General features: G+C 35.1%; 1 protein-coding gene across 1 annotated transcript; it reads right to left on the bottom strand.

Moving 5' to 3' along the window:
* Positions 1-699: 699 nt before the first annotated feature.
* On the bottom strand, positions 700-15,211 carry thoc7 (THO complex subunit 7). Its single transcript, XM_089242501.1, has 6 exons — positions 15,052-15,211; positions 10,951-11,077; positions 8,328-8,455; positions 7,874-7,960; positions 2,385-2,579; positions 700-816 (listed from the first exon to the last, which is right to left on the bottom strand). Exons 1-6 carry the CDS (start codon positions 15,089-15,091, stop codon positions 782-784), a joined length of 612 nt encoding a protein of 203 aa, XP_089098627.1. The 5' UTR covers positions 15,092-15,211; the 3' UTR covers positions 700-781.
* Positions 15,212-15,221: the final 10 nt, after the last annotated feature.

The raw sequence follows: 15,221 nt of genomic DNA on the forward strand, positions 1-15,221 counted from the left end.
AAAATTTTATTGTAAGAATTGAACTTACGTTAGTGTTTTGTTTATTTAAAAAGCGTATGGTATGTTTCCTGCAATCAAGATAGGCATAAACGATATTATGACACATCAAAAATGTGCCAAATATTTTTATTCTTGGACCATTAATTCTGTAATAAATTTTTAAAACATACAGTTCAGCGCATAACAAACATTTATTAAATGCTAACCTGTATTTAGAGGTCAGAAAATATGAATAGAAATGGGTTTGGCATAAAAAGAGTGTTTCTAATGGTATGGATGGAAGTAGTAAGTGAGCATTTATAGAACTACGACCTATATGTTACCTGGTCCATACTTCCACCACATTAGACTGGATGTACCAGAGTCTGCTGTATTTACAAGAAGCAATCTTTCAACCGAGTGCTTTACAAATGAATTTGGTATGTCATTAACAAAAACTTCCAAAATTCAATATCTACAGTCAACAAATCAGATTCAAAATAAGAGAACATTCTGAAAACAATTGAAGCAACTAATATTAATTCTCATATAATGATGTCTTAATATACACGTTAATATCATTATAATATCATCTTGAAACAAAACAGCTCCAACATGATTAGTACTCTGCCATTACATATTTTTTTACAATATGTATTAATAAAATTTAAAATTTCAAGCAAAGATTTTTTCTTTATCAAAAGACTCAGAGACTATAAGAAATTTTGAAAGAAAAGCTTTATTTACATGCATCACATTAACGAACAACGATAGACAGGGACATGGGGAAACTCTGAAGACTTCACTCCAGCTCCATAGAATCTTCATCTCTATCAGCTGATGGAGAAAAAAAAAATTGAACAAAGATATCAGTATCTTAGCATAGCCTTGCCAATGTAAAAGTGTGACTATAGGGATTTTTTCCCTATAATAAATCAAAATTCTAGGCAAGAATTCTAAGGGTCATCTTAAAATACTACACCACAAACGCACCTCTCATCCACATTCCTCTATGAACTTCTAATAAATGAGTATATGATGGGATGTGCGTGTATGTGTTTTGAACCTAACATGAACTTTGTCTTAGGAATAGGGATACAGGACGTCTTACTTTTTGATGTCATTTCAAGCATCCTCCTAAGTTTTAGAAAATTCACCCTTTCGTCCTCCCCTTTTTAGGTTACCAGAATTATTTTTCTTCTTTTTGTAAGGAAATTTTTCCCCCACTTTGAAACATATACCTCTTCATTGATATGAGTGTTTTTGTGTTTTTTCCCCACTGACCAATAGCCTCAAAATTCACTGAATTTTTTCTGTGTTTGCTTTTTTAGCGATTCTGTTTTAGTTGGAAAAATTATTTTTGAGGCCAATTTTATTGGACATAATACCTGTTGTGAAAATACACACCTGTGTGTCACCTGTTGTGAAAATATACAGTCACTTATGAAGAGAGTAAGAAGACCATCAACACAATACCTACATGACACAAAAATTTACACATCTGCAACTTTCACTTCTAATTTTGAAGACATATGGCAGCACCAGAACACGAAAAACAATTCTCACAACATACATATGCTAGGGCCAGTCACATATGGTCCCCCTCATGCCAGAAGCATGAATGTGCAATGTCCTTGGAAGAAAAAAAAGACAGCGGGAAATGTGATGACCTTTGAATGTTTACTCTACTCATGTTATACCATGTTTACAGCCCGTCTTAAGAGCACCATGGTCCCCCGGGCCAAGTGATTTTTCTGAGGCCCTACCTGCCAAATTCTCGAAAGTTTGAACCGCTTCTCATTTTTGTGAGGTGCCCGGGTAGGCCCTTGCATTAAGACAGCACTGCAAGTTTACTCTACCCTCTATGGAAGTTATTTTCCTAAAATGTTTAGCAACACGTATTTCAATAGGGATACACATTTCAGGCAAAACTTGAGATAGTGAAAAAGAGAAAATTTGCAAGTTTGTGCTTCTAGCATGAGGGGCATGATTTGGCTAATCTAATACAGTTTGGCATGTACTGAATCGTTCAAAATTCATCAGAGGAATGTTCATGAGGTGCATGTATTGTCAAATAGTAGTAGTCACTGATGCATTACAACATCTAGACAGCCAAAATAATTCACAAAAGAAATCATTTGCATAGACTTTGGAATTCCTCCTAACTATAACAGCAACAAGATGGTGATAGCGACAAACTGCTGTTCCCAAATAAGAAATTCTTGAAATAACGGAGCACATGATCTGCCAAGAAATATCTGAAACATGTGCTAACACATGGTATAACAGGGCTGTAATATACCTCAAAATGTGACGCACATTTGAGAATCTCGTACACATTTACAACTTTACATAGAAATTTGAATATTCTAGATTTTTTGTTGAATATGTGAGCGGATACTCACATTTTAGCAATTCCTGCAACTGATTGGCGGCATGCAGCAGCACCTGGAACTGTTTATTCCTTTTTTCAAGCTTCATTTGATAGTCTGCCTTCATCTTCTCAAGACTCTGGATTTCTTCGCTCACATCTTTCAACTCTGCGAGCATGATTTTTCGATCGGGCTGTTTTGCAATTATCTTTGCCAAAGCATCATACTCTGGAAATACAATGATACAATGAGAAAAAAAAACTTACTAAAGTTACTTTTGCTGAATGAATCCAATGTTATGAATGTATTACTTTCAATAAGATAAATTTCTGATAAGTCTCTGAAAAGTCTGCAAACACTTAAACATCATCTGAACAGGCATCATCATTGGCTAATAAATACCAACAAGCTTATGCAATTGTCTATATGGATGCAGGGGCAGTTCCTTGTGAATGGCGTAAAGGCAAGCATGCTTTCATTAAATTTTAAAGTATGGTCATGTCACTGAAAACCTGTATAATATATTTGGGATTGACACTATATGTCACTATAGGCCTCCTATGCACCTAAATGAAAAAGTGGAGGGATTTTGAAGCAGAATCTTACAACAGAAAAAAAGAGGAAGAGAGATATAGAGGTCTCAATACTTCTCTGACAGCGAAAAATAAAATTCTTACAGACCCTGGCTAAGGTAGCCCATAAGGCCTTGTATTGTATTTGCTAACACTCCAACCACCTCCCTTCTGATCCATTCCAGCACCTTTCCCAAAGAGTAATACTACCCCCTTCCCCCTTTTTCAAGAGACATTCATATAACTTTCCCAACCTATGCAGCTCTTTTACACGCTGCAGCATTCTGTGGACGAGTTTGTCGTTATGCTAAGTGTTTTGCGTGTCTTTCCTGCACCTGGTTTTTTTTTACTAAATTCACAAAAAGCACCTCAAATAATACAAAATTTGGCAAATCCTGGATCAGATAATTGCAGCCCTACTGTACTTACTTTGAAAACAAAATTTAGTTTTCTCAAAACATGTAAATTTATGTACATAACAGAACAAACCATACACCGCCCAGGCTGTATAGCTTCAAACAATTTCGAATATTGCCATAAAAACAGAATAGGCCCAGGCTCCACCTGCGTTAGAAGGTAATTCCACTGGTTAAACTTTCCCCTGCTTAGTGCCACACACACACATGCGTAAGTTCCAAAATCTCTTACTAAGTCACCCAGTGAATCTTTGTGTGGTGTAGTGCTGATGTGTTCTTTTTTCAGAAGCAAGAATCTCAAGTAAGAAAACACATATTTTTTTATTGGGTTTATTTACCATTTCTTTATTTTTTTCCCCCTCAAAAGTGGTTCATGCCTATTTTGTTCGTCATAAAGTCACTAATCTATACAGGAGCACCTGGGAAAAGGCAGACTATGTGTGAAAGAATTTCAGAGTGGAAATTTGGTTTGAATTAGATATTCAGGACAAAGGGTGAGCTGAAACATGTCATTGTAGAAAATCTGAACAGTGCATTTATGACCTTGCATAAGCTGTTGACCAAAATTTGTCTCTCCTGGAAAAAATGAAAGTCATCAAAGGTTTTCAAAAATCAAAAATTTTATTTATTTATTTTTATTTCTTTCATTAAATTATACAATGATTCCAAAACAAATTATCTCCTGTTTATAGTTATTTTAATAAGTAAAATTTACGTCTCTATAAATCTTGGACCAACCGTTATTTCTTGTGTGTGCCTTTTTTTCCCCTCTTTGTGATGTAAGTGCCACCCTGCCATTCACAAATAATGTAAATAAATATACCTTTTATTTCTATGTGTAAAAAAAATCTTTGAAGTAAATTTTCATATACAATCGGCCCCGTATTCGCAAGGATTACATTCCGGGGGTGAAAGCGAATACGGGAAATCTGCGAATAACTGAAATCATATTTTTTTTCTTGTATATCTCGTAGCAGGCTACAGCAGAGGTATAAGGGAATGTACAAGAGGGTGTAGCAATTATTGGCGATGTTTTCTGAAAGAACATTGTGATTTCTGTTTGCCGTTTCTTCTTCATATTATCATGTTGAAATATGATGACAAGGCTTCCTCTACAAATTTTTCTACATGTGAAGAGCGTTCCATAGAGGGATCTATGCCATGAAAACAACCTATTGCTGATTTGAACGTGCAAAGTCCTTCCGCTATGTTTCTCATGGTGAGCTTGTCTTCTACTTCTTTATCTTGATGATCTTCATCTGGTGCCACTTCAGTTTCAGGAGCAATCAACTGCATTAATTCCTTCTAGGTCAATACCTCTGAATTGCTATTAATTAGCTGTTCGACTTCCTCTATATCCATATCATTGAACCTTTCTCCACCCACCTGTTTCGCTAACGTGACAATGTTTTTTATAGTCTCCTCATTTGACTCTGTAGAAATGGTTGTGTCCTTTAGTGCACATTGTGGCCAAAGGTTAATCCAACCCGAGGTGACTATTTCTCTCTTGGGAGCTGCCACGGCTCTAGTGATGACAGTAATGTCATTAGCCCGAGTGGCACTGTGGTAAGATGCTCGTCTTCCACTATGAAGGTTACCATTAAGGTCCATGAGTTCGAATCCGGACAGAACATTAGAAGAAAGTTCTTTGTCTACAGAGCCTGGGGCGACTACCGCGGGAGGAATGGAGCCTTCATTTCCCACCCAACTCCTCTGTTTGGAAATTGCTGTATGGCGATATATAACCGAAGCTGGTGTGTGGTAAAGTAGAAGTAGTAATTTCATTAGCAAGCCATCCTAAACATGCAGAACTCAAATTTTATAAACAAAACACGTGAATGACGATTTCTGAGTGTTGCAAAAAAAAAAAAATCCAATAAAGAAGAAAAACCCTGTGAATACAGAAACCGTGAATATGTGGGGCCGACTGTATATACCTTTTCAGAGCACTTTAATACTAAGCATCATTTAGATTGGTTCTGAAAGTGTTTCACAAGTGTTGTGAAATCATTCATTATGAACCCCCTCTTTGACCAACCGATTAAACTGTTTACCCAAATAACGTATTAGTTTTAAAAAATTAGATATCACTTTAGCATGTCTTTTTTTGTAATTAACGTAAATTTCAAATGAATTAACTTTTTAATTAATATAAATTGATAATTTAATTAAAAAAAATTAGTATAAATAATTTCGGAAGAACTTGAATACCATGTGACATAAAAAATTTAAAAAAATCTATTTTTAAAAAATTTATTTCTGTTCATGGTCACGGGAAAAAAATTTACAGATTGAAAATTAGGATAAATTGCCAAAAATTTCTGAAAAGTCATAAAAAATTAATTTTTTTGTAAAAAAATAGAATTGGCATGAAATACACTTACACTGGAAAAGTAATATAAATATAACCAAAATAATAATGATAATAATAAAAATAGTCAGAAGAAAAAACACTTTGCATACGGAGCCAGATTGAAATCTGCAATAGTGGAAGCAAATCTTGCTTAGGAGGAGCATTCAAATTCTGATGGCAGACTGCAGATTTTCACAATATGACATCTATACTCGTGGGAAAAGCAATCTCATCTGGCTGTTAATATTTTTATTTGGAAGTGATGCCTATGTAGGTTGCCTCCTCTGTTTATGATCTCAAAAAGGTTCCCTGATGGTAGATAAACAAATTAGTGGACTAGCTTGCAGCACATTTTAAGATCTGCAGTGACTCTATGCCATTCTAGAGAGTGCAAACCCAGAAATTCAAGTTTCTCGCAATAAGACCAGCCACTCATGTGAGCTATTCATTTGGTGAAGGACCTCTTTGGCTTTTAAAGGACCTTTATGTCCTCAATTTTTTAAAGACTTCGTACTGGTGAACAGAACTTGAGAATCTGATTTGCATGAAAATTAATTGAAAATTTTTTTAACAAAGCATTGCATAAATGCAGTCAGTCAAAAATTGGTTAAATCACTTTTATTTGGTACTAGAAGTCCCCAAAACAGAATGTTTTTCATTGTTCGGCGATGAGCCCTCGGCTGACTGGAAATGTTCTGCTGTAAAAATCCCCATAATAGCGTTCTCTGCAGTTTTTCTTGCAGATTGTTCTGCAGTAGCACTGATTGTTCTGCAATGCACGGTGCAGATTTTGGCACATTCTGCTTTGGGGCTAGAAGTGACATTATACCAAGGTCTGGCTGTACTTATTTGGTTGTCCATTCAGTTGTCAGTCTGTAGGATTAGCTTCCAACGTTGTCTTCTACGTGGAAAGAGACATGAGCTGCATTTCCAAGAAAACTTTTTTTTCCTCAAACCTTTTTTTTTTCTCTGACAGTGTCATTCCCACCAAAAATTATTATGGTTGTCAACAAGCAATGAATCACTTGACTTAAACTCTATAATGTCAAAATAGCATAAAAAAAGGTAGCATACAAAAACTTCTACAGGTTACAAATTTTAGGCTCAGATTACAAGACAAAAGTTAGATAAAAGATCTTTTACAAAACATGAAAATAACAACTAATAAGTAGGGATACGTAAATTTTGCAAAAAAAAATAAAAAAACATAAATTTTGCATTTATTCGCAAAAAAAAAATCAGGTCAGAAATTTCATATTTGTTCACAAAAAAATAAAAATTAAAAAACAATAAATAAAGTATATTTAAAAAAATAGCATATCATAGGCCCTCAGCTAAAATGATTTTTCTGAGGCCCCCCCCTCCCCCTACCTTGCTAGAAATGCTTACTCTTACGAGTGATCGTCTTCATATTCATTGAGAAAAGAAGCAATATATGATATTTGCTCAGATGAATGACACCTTTGAACCATGAATTCTGCCTGGTTACTACAGGCGTCAGGAAGAATTTTTACAGTGATATATATATTTTTTTTTTGGTAGCTTGAACATGCACTGCTCATTTTTCTTGAGTGCAAATAAGTTATCTTCATCTGGGTCACAACAGAATTAAATTCTTTGAATTCTTTAATGAATGTGTCAACCCACAAGATTCACTTTATGCGTCCAGTATTGGTAGTGCAAAATGTTATCACCAAAAACTGTTTTTAATAATTTGAAGCACGCAGTCATGTAACATGCGGAATCTGGTACTAGATCCTTTATTTTTGTATTTAGTTTCGTATTCTTTTTAGGTGTCAATTATAGCTTGAAAACACACAAAAGAATTAATGATAAAATTTAAATTATCAAGATTTCACAGAATAGTAGTAGAAATTCTAATTTTTGCATTTATTAGTCAAAATTCCAATTTTTGCATTTATTAGTCAAAATTGGAAAATTTTGCATTTATAGCATTTATTTCGTGCATTTCGCATTCATTGTGGTTATTTCGTAAATACGAAATTTACGCATCCCTACTAATAAGCCTATTGGTTTGATTCTCTCGAATGTAACCGATACGCTTATTGGTTGCATTTTTATAAAATTTATAAAAGAACATCTAAAAAACTTTTTATAGTGTAATTCTGGCCTTTCAAATATCCTGAGCACATTGATTGAAAAAAAGTTTATTTTACTCACGTTGCTTGTTTTTCCTGACCCTCTTCGATCTGAGTAGATCTGCTTTACGTTCTAATATATCTTTCTGTGCTTTGGAAATACCATCCTCTAATGAAGATTAAAAAAACTGTATTACGTTAAGAAATTTGTTAAAACAAAACGACTTCTCACTGCAGAGGTACACATATGTGTACATTCACTTTTAACAGTTTTAAATGATTCTTTTTTTCAACTTAAGACTTGAGGGGTACACATATGTGTACCTAACTCAAATGGTTCTAGTAAAGATATCAACCCAAATTAATCAATTATTATTATTTTCTTTTTAAAGGACATTTTGACATAAAATAAACACAAATCAATCAAAAAAAAATTTTTTTTAATAGCCAATTTTTGCGGATGCATGTGAGAATAGAGCTCTTTAAACAAAGTTCCATTCAATGAAAATAATGAAATATTACAAATATATTTTTACCCATTTTCTTGTACACATCATCGCAGATTCCGATCTCATCTTCATGCAATAGCTGGTTGAAATGCGACTTAGCCATAGCATATTTACAGTTCAGAAGTGAACATACCGATCTCTGATATGACAAATATCTAGAGAAAGAAAGGAAAAAAAATTAAATTACTAGGTTTGAACAATGTATGATACGATTACCTCATTTCAAAGATCTATAATCAAACCAGAACAAATTTTTTGAACAAATCGATAACACAAGAAATCAAACTTTTTGATATTTGACAATGATAAAAACAAAAATCAATGTGGGCAGTTGAAAAGTTCTCAAACGCTGAAAAAGTAGGGAGGGGGAAAAAATTTTAGTCATATTTTCTCAAAGTACTCTCTCTCAGAAGACCCTATGTTGAAGTCTGTCGATCCCAACCATCTACAGGACCATTTTTTAAAAAATCCCTGCGATGAAAATTTATTAAAGCGTAAACTGCAAAGATACAACACAAGCTGCTTAATGTGATCATATCAATCATGACACTTGGTTCTTGATAACAATAACTACCGTAGTTACTCGTGTATAGGACAAGGTTTTTATTCACTTTTTACAGTTTCAAAAACCTAGGTCATCCTATATGTGCAAACGAATATGTAAACAAAAAATGTTGTTAAAAGATGAAAAAAAATGAAAAATGGGAATTAATTTAATAAATAACTTTAGAACTATATAATGATTATTGACTAATTGAAATTGATAGTTCAGGATTCACTGAAAATTTAATGTTGGTGAAAAGTCAGAGTCAGAAGGTGAAGTAATTGAAAATTATTATAACGTATAAATTGATTAATAAAAAAAGAAAAAAACTAATGAGAATCAGTTCCCAGAATCAATGAACATTCAGAATTTATGAAAGACATAATTTCAGGATTGATAAAAATTTATTGGGCAGAGCCCTGGACCGGACACTGGGATCCCAACACTAGCATAAAGGCCCGTTTACACGAGGCAAGTGCTTTAGTTGGTAACTTAATTTTAAGTTGCCAAGTACGATACAATGTATGCAGATGATAAGGGTCGTTTACACGGCTTTAGTTGGCAAGTGCACAAGTGATTTAGTTGGTAAGTGAATACAAACGGTTCTATTTTTTCTGGTTAAGTAGACTGCGCATGTGCCAGTGGGCGTGAACTGCCGCTCTTGGAGGGGTCTTTTTGCTCTCTCACAGAGGGGTTTATTTTTATCTCAAGCGTGAACCTGTTCATGCTCCGTCATCTCCTGAAGTTTCGCTATAATTCCGCGGAAATATTGGATACTGAGGTGGCCAAAGGACACAACCTTCAAGTTTGTTGAAAAATATCTTCGCCATGAATGTTTATTGAACTATAGAAATGAAAATTACCTTAACAAACAAGCTAAAAATTATTTGATGTTGGAAAAAGCTATGAAATATTCTGTCGACGTGATGTCAGGAGTTGAAAAAAATTGAAGATTCAAAAATATATATCGGGTGGGGAGGATTTATATATTAAAAACCTGGAGGGGGATTTCGAATATTTCTCTCGTCCAGAACGAATTTGCCGCCATCTGTTGTAAAAATACATGATCAAATATTTAACACAAAGATATCATCTCTATAGATTAAATTAAAAAATAATAATAATTTCGAAAATTTGGAAATAATTTTTATGTTTAATGAATTTTTATTTAATTTTTAACCCTTAGAATTTCCTGCGAATGCCAAGAATCTTCTCCCATATTTTCGGCTTACATAATTCACAATTTATCTCCTCTTTAACTTCGATTAAAATATCATATAATCGATATTTACAACTTAGAGGAGAAATAGAGAAATCTTATATTGCTTACATACGTTTATAATATGTTGTGTATTCTTTTTCCCCCTCTTGGTTAAGTGAAAGTGAATAAATTTATATTCTTTAAAAACGATATCATATAATGTGGCTCTGATCACAGTATTCATAAGTTCTACCTGATCATCTTCATCCATCGTTATGAAAGCTATGAGCTTTAAAAAAAGCACTTCGCTGAATGCCAGATAAATAAAAAATTATTACTATTATTCCCCCGCGCGTTGCGTCTCTCTCTCCGTGGATTTGAGTAGACTTTTTCAAACAACTTCGAGCAATCCGGGACACATTGGTCTGATATGTACCAGATTAGAGAGAGAATCTACTGTAAGTTATAGATAAGTACGGATAATAATACTAATTTATTACTTAACAGCATTCGAAATCATTGGTGGTCCACTGGTCAGAGACCACTGATTAAACAATCAGACCACCAGAAAAAAATTGTTGTGGTCCACGGGACCAGTAATGAAAAACTTTGTGCTCCTCTTCCCATGATGATGCATTGATCTCAGAAGAATCTTTTATGGGAGAATTACCGATCCGCAGTGGATTTTTTATGGCTTTTTGCATCCCCTTGGTGGAATATCACTCATGCCATTATATTTTGGAAAATTAATTATTATTATTTAGAACAGATCTCATTTAGCAGATCAGTCACGATGCCTGCAAACCAGTACGTTCTCGCATTCGAAAAATATTTATTTTCAAAATAAATTTATTTTTCAATTCTAATGCTGCTTAATAATAACAATAATGTTATTGATTTCTTACAGCTCCTCTTCATTCATTTCGTTCTTGCTATCAGACCACTTCAAAAAACCTTTCAGCAGCTGATTCAGCCTCCTGTCATCGCCCATACCTTCGCCGTCCATCAGCAACTTTCGTCGGAATATTTCATCTGGAAAAAAAAACCAAGACAGAGGGATTTAATAAACATTGTGTACCTCCCAAATAAAGAGAAAGGAAATGACATTCAGCAAGAAAAATAAATAAATTATAAATACCTCCACTAGATGGTATGTAAAACTTCCCATGCCACGCATAGATTTCTTCTTTCACTTATCAGAGTTTCAATTACAAAACAATTAAGCATTTGCAAAAGAAGTGTTTTCATCGTCTTTGCTACACAAAATAACTTCAAATTTTCAAGGCTGTGCACCGTTTCACACAATATACCAGTTTAATTTTAAGTTTTCTCAAAGAATGAATTTTTTGCAGACGATGGTAAAGAAAACACAGTAGAGAAGGTCTCGCTTCAAACAGGTCCAATTACTTTTAAAGGTAGAATCATTCGAGGAAGTTGCCCCTCAAGTGGGGCGGAAAAAAACAGACCTTGAAACTTTAGTGCCAGTCATGGCCCCCACAAAGGAGGGGGGGGGGCTGACAGGACTCTAGCCCTGAGGCCCGGGACAGTTCTCATCATTTTTTGCTTTTTCACGCTATAAATCAACTACAGAAGGGGCCCCGTGAAAAGTCTGACCAGGGGCCCCGCTCCAGGATGTGGGGGCCATGGTGCCAGTGGTAATGTTCGAAAACAAGTTTGATGGGTCTTTTCTGCAGTGGTTTCCCAAAGTGTGAACTAGTGAGGGTCGCAAGAGAATATATACAATAAAAACGTCAAAACTCATTTTCCACCTTTTGCAATATAAATACTAATATATCGGAACAGCTACAGTATAACCCCTTTTGTTTCTTTAGCGGTATTTTTTGGCAATTTCCTTTCTAGCTTGTTGACATTTTTCTTCAAAGTCGTCTATTTTTTTTCTGTCTGTTATTATTTTCTAAGGCTTCTAGATTGCCATTTCCCTTTTTTTTCCCTGTTGGTTATCATCTGAAGGCGAGGCAGCTAGTAATACAGTAAAACTCCTCTTAATGGTCACTCCTCAGATGCAGTCACCCCTCTTTTGCAGCCAAATATTAATTTCCCATTGTATAACAAATGTATGCATTACAAAACCCTGATTAGCATTCACCCCACTTTTACGGACAAATTTTTTTGTCCCATTGGTGTTCATAAAATAGATATTTTACTGTAATAGGCTTTTGTATACAGAGCAGCTTTTGAATTAATCAAATTTGTTAACATTTTAGAGGTTTTTTTTGTTCATTTGCACATTGCATTGTACCTATCATTTTCCTACTATTGTTTTTTTTTATTTGGGATTTCTCAGGATTACATTTGGATTCTGGTTGTAAAGTTTTTCATACTAGCCATTATAATTTAAATTCTGCAACTGTGTTTTTATTGAACCCAGAGAGTTTTTTTTTGCCCTGACCCTCGTATTAAATATGGATGCAGTATAATCCAGATTGCCAAGGGTGTTGTAAGTTACCAAGGCAGACATAATGATGCTAGGTTAATGTAATTTTTTTAGATTTCCCATTCCAGGACTCCCTTTGTGTAATAGTATTTGAAAAAGCATCATTTCGTTTTTCGTTGTCTAAACGTGTCGTTGTCTCATTGACAAGCAGCTTAGGTTTTCTGAACATAGTTCAGCGGTGGTCAAAAAGCAAATAGAATGCTTGGTCTTATTTTCAAAAAGGTCTCTTTGCGTTCTCCTAAAGTCATTCTTCCGCTTTTTTGAGGCTTAGTTCATCCCGGACTGGAGTATGCTGTAAGGTTTCTGAGACCTTACCTACAGAGGGACATAGACTTGGTTGAAGGGGTGCAGAGAAGAGCTACGCGTGTCCTTATTGGCACACAGGGCTTGAGTTATGAAGAAAAACTTCATTTTTTGAACATGTTTACATTGGATGAATGCAGATGTCGAGGAGATATGATAGACGTGTTCACGATTTTCAACGGGATGGATAGGATGGACCATGAACTTTTAGTACACTGCCAATCGACTACTTTTACAAGGGGTCACCAGTATCGATTGGTAAGGGACAATGCGAGGTTATGGTGTCGTAGGGAATTTTTCTCTAATAGGGTTGTTAATAAATGGAATAGCTTATCCCCGGAGGTAGTAAACTGTAACACAATTGTCACGTTTAAAAAGAAATACAATAAACATGTTGGGGTAAATCGAGAAGCTATCCATACTTAGAATAAGACAATGGGCATTGTATAATATTTTATCATGTGTATATATTGTTCATAATTTTTGTGATTGTGTTATTTTGTTGGGAACAGCTTTGGTATAAGGGACACGCCAAATTGGCGACTTTTTACCGGCGATAAGTTTCCATCGTTGGCGTGCTCTGGTTTGTTGTTGTTCTTCTGGGTTGTCGTTGTTCCAGAATGTTCGTAGAATTCTGCCAGTCGGTGGCGCTAGCTGTTGTTTTTCCGTGTTCTTAGCGTCCTAGCGCGTCTTTCAAACGGGTTTTACTGCCATTTTCAAACTGGTTTTCTCTTTTTCTCATTCTATCCTCTCTCTTTTTTTCTTCCAAATGACGTCACTTAATAGCCGCTGCGTTTTGAAAAACCGTTGGGATAGTTCTTCATATTTTCTCTTCCTTCCGTATATATGATGTAGTGTATGTGTCGGATTAATTGGAATCATTTTGGATATCATTTCCCTCAGGTTGTACCTTTAATATTTTCCAATATTTATTCTTTTCTACATGCAGGATGCCCCTGCATCCTTTTTATTTTATTTATTTATTTTATACCGTTGATTATTTATAAGAACCTGGATTCCCGGAAAGAGAGTCCGGGTTTTAATTTATAATAAATAGAATATTTTTATTTATACAACAGGACCGTTGTTTATTCACAACGGTCCGGGTTTCATTTAAACCCTGATTCATTTTTTTTTATCCAGTTTTATTTTTTAAACACTCCACAGCTTATTTTAGTTTATGCCATTTGTTTTTACTGTTTTCTATGCTGGTGACTTTTTCTCGGGCCGTCTGACATATTTGGCGCCGGAAAAGAAAATCGCCAACCTGTCCCTTATACCAAAGCTGTTCCGGCATTTTGCTTGTTGTGGCATTGTTTTTGTATTTGTTTTGTCTCACTAGGTTTATGTTTCCGTCTAGGATATTTTTCCGATATATTTATTCTGATTGTTTTTTGAAACTTCTGCCCTTCCGTTTTCAGTGTCATAAAGGTATCCTTCTTGGGACAGAGCTTGGATCATGTCTGGTCTTACAGTGCCATAAAGAAATATCATTATTTTCGTTTACTAGTATTTTAAAGAGTCTGATACCCAGAGTGACTTGTGATGGGATCGATTTATTATTTCAAAGAGTCCAGGTTTTATTTTTTCATACTGAGAATATTTATTTGTACTATTATTTTTTAAATTATTGTTGGTTTATGCTCTGGTTATGTTTTGTACACTGGTTTTTTTTTCCCGTCGCCCGTAGTCAGTCACGGCCTTGGCGACTTTTCCTCGGGCCGTCGGACGTGTTTGACGCCGAAAAAGTCGCCAAGGGATCTGGATTATACTGCATCTGCTCCACAAATACAAGGCCACAACAGGCGAAGTGCCCAACGAGGTGGCTTATTTACAAGAGAGTCCTGGTTTCTATTATTTTCACTCCTGTATAAGGATGTTATATTTTTGATTTCGATCTCTTATTTCATCTAAGAACATTTTCTTCGGTAATCGTGAAAATAATTAATGAGCTGGCTAATGTTAGTGCTGGAAAAAAGTAATTAATTTAGGGAAATTTATCAAGCCCACCAAAATGCTCGGCGATTATGCATAATAACCGGTTTTATCACTTTCACCGTAAAAAGAACTTTATTGCCTATAAAGATCCTCGTGAATTAACGGCTGTTGATGCGTCGTCCCGTTCTTGAATCGCCGATCGATCAGCAAAACATAAACAATGAGGGAGCAGTGATGTCAGTCACATGGTGCTGGCGTAAATAATAAACACGATGCGCAATTCTTTGAAAAATAATCTTAACCCACTTACCATCGGGCACAGAAACCATCGCTTGGCCGCTGCTCGTCATTTTATTATCAGCAAATACACACACAACTGGATTCTCTCACCTAAATTGCTACTTTTATACGCACACGAAAATATGCATGTAAACAGAATAAACAACTCGCCTGGACCACAACTGACGTATCGTATGATCG

This window comes from Pholcus phalangioides, unplaced genomic scaffold (assembly GCF_987345545.1).
Source record: "Pholcus phalangioides strain wild (caught in Gottingen) unplaced genomic scaffold, Ppha-v1.0 ptg000015l_1, whole genome shotgun sequence".
Lineage (NCBI taxonomy): Eukaryota > Metazoa > Arthropoda > Arachnida > Araneae > Pholcidae > Pholcus > Pholcus phalangioides.

Excerpts from the sequence above, each read along its gene's own strand:
- thoc7 (XM_089242501.1), bottom strand. The coding sequence starts at position 15,091 with ATGACGAGCAGCGGCCAAGCGATGGTTTCTGTGCCCGATG. Across the intron at positions 7,961-8,327 it reads TGATGTGTACAAGAAAATGG|AGGATGGTATTTCCAAAGCA; the intron begins GTAAAAATATAT and ends AATCTTCATTAG. Across the intron at positions 817-2,384 it reads GTTGCAGGAATTGCTAAAAT|CTGATAGAGATGAAGATTCT; the intron begins GTGAGTATCCGC and ends TTTCTCCATCAG.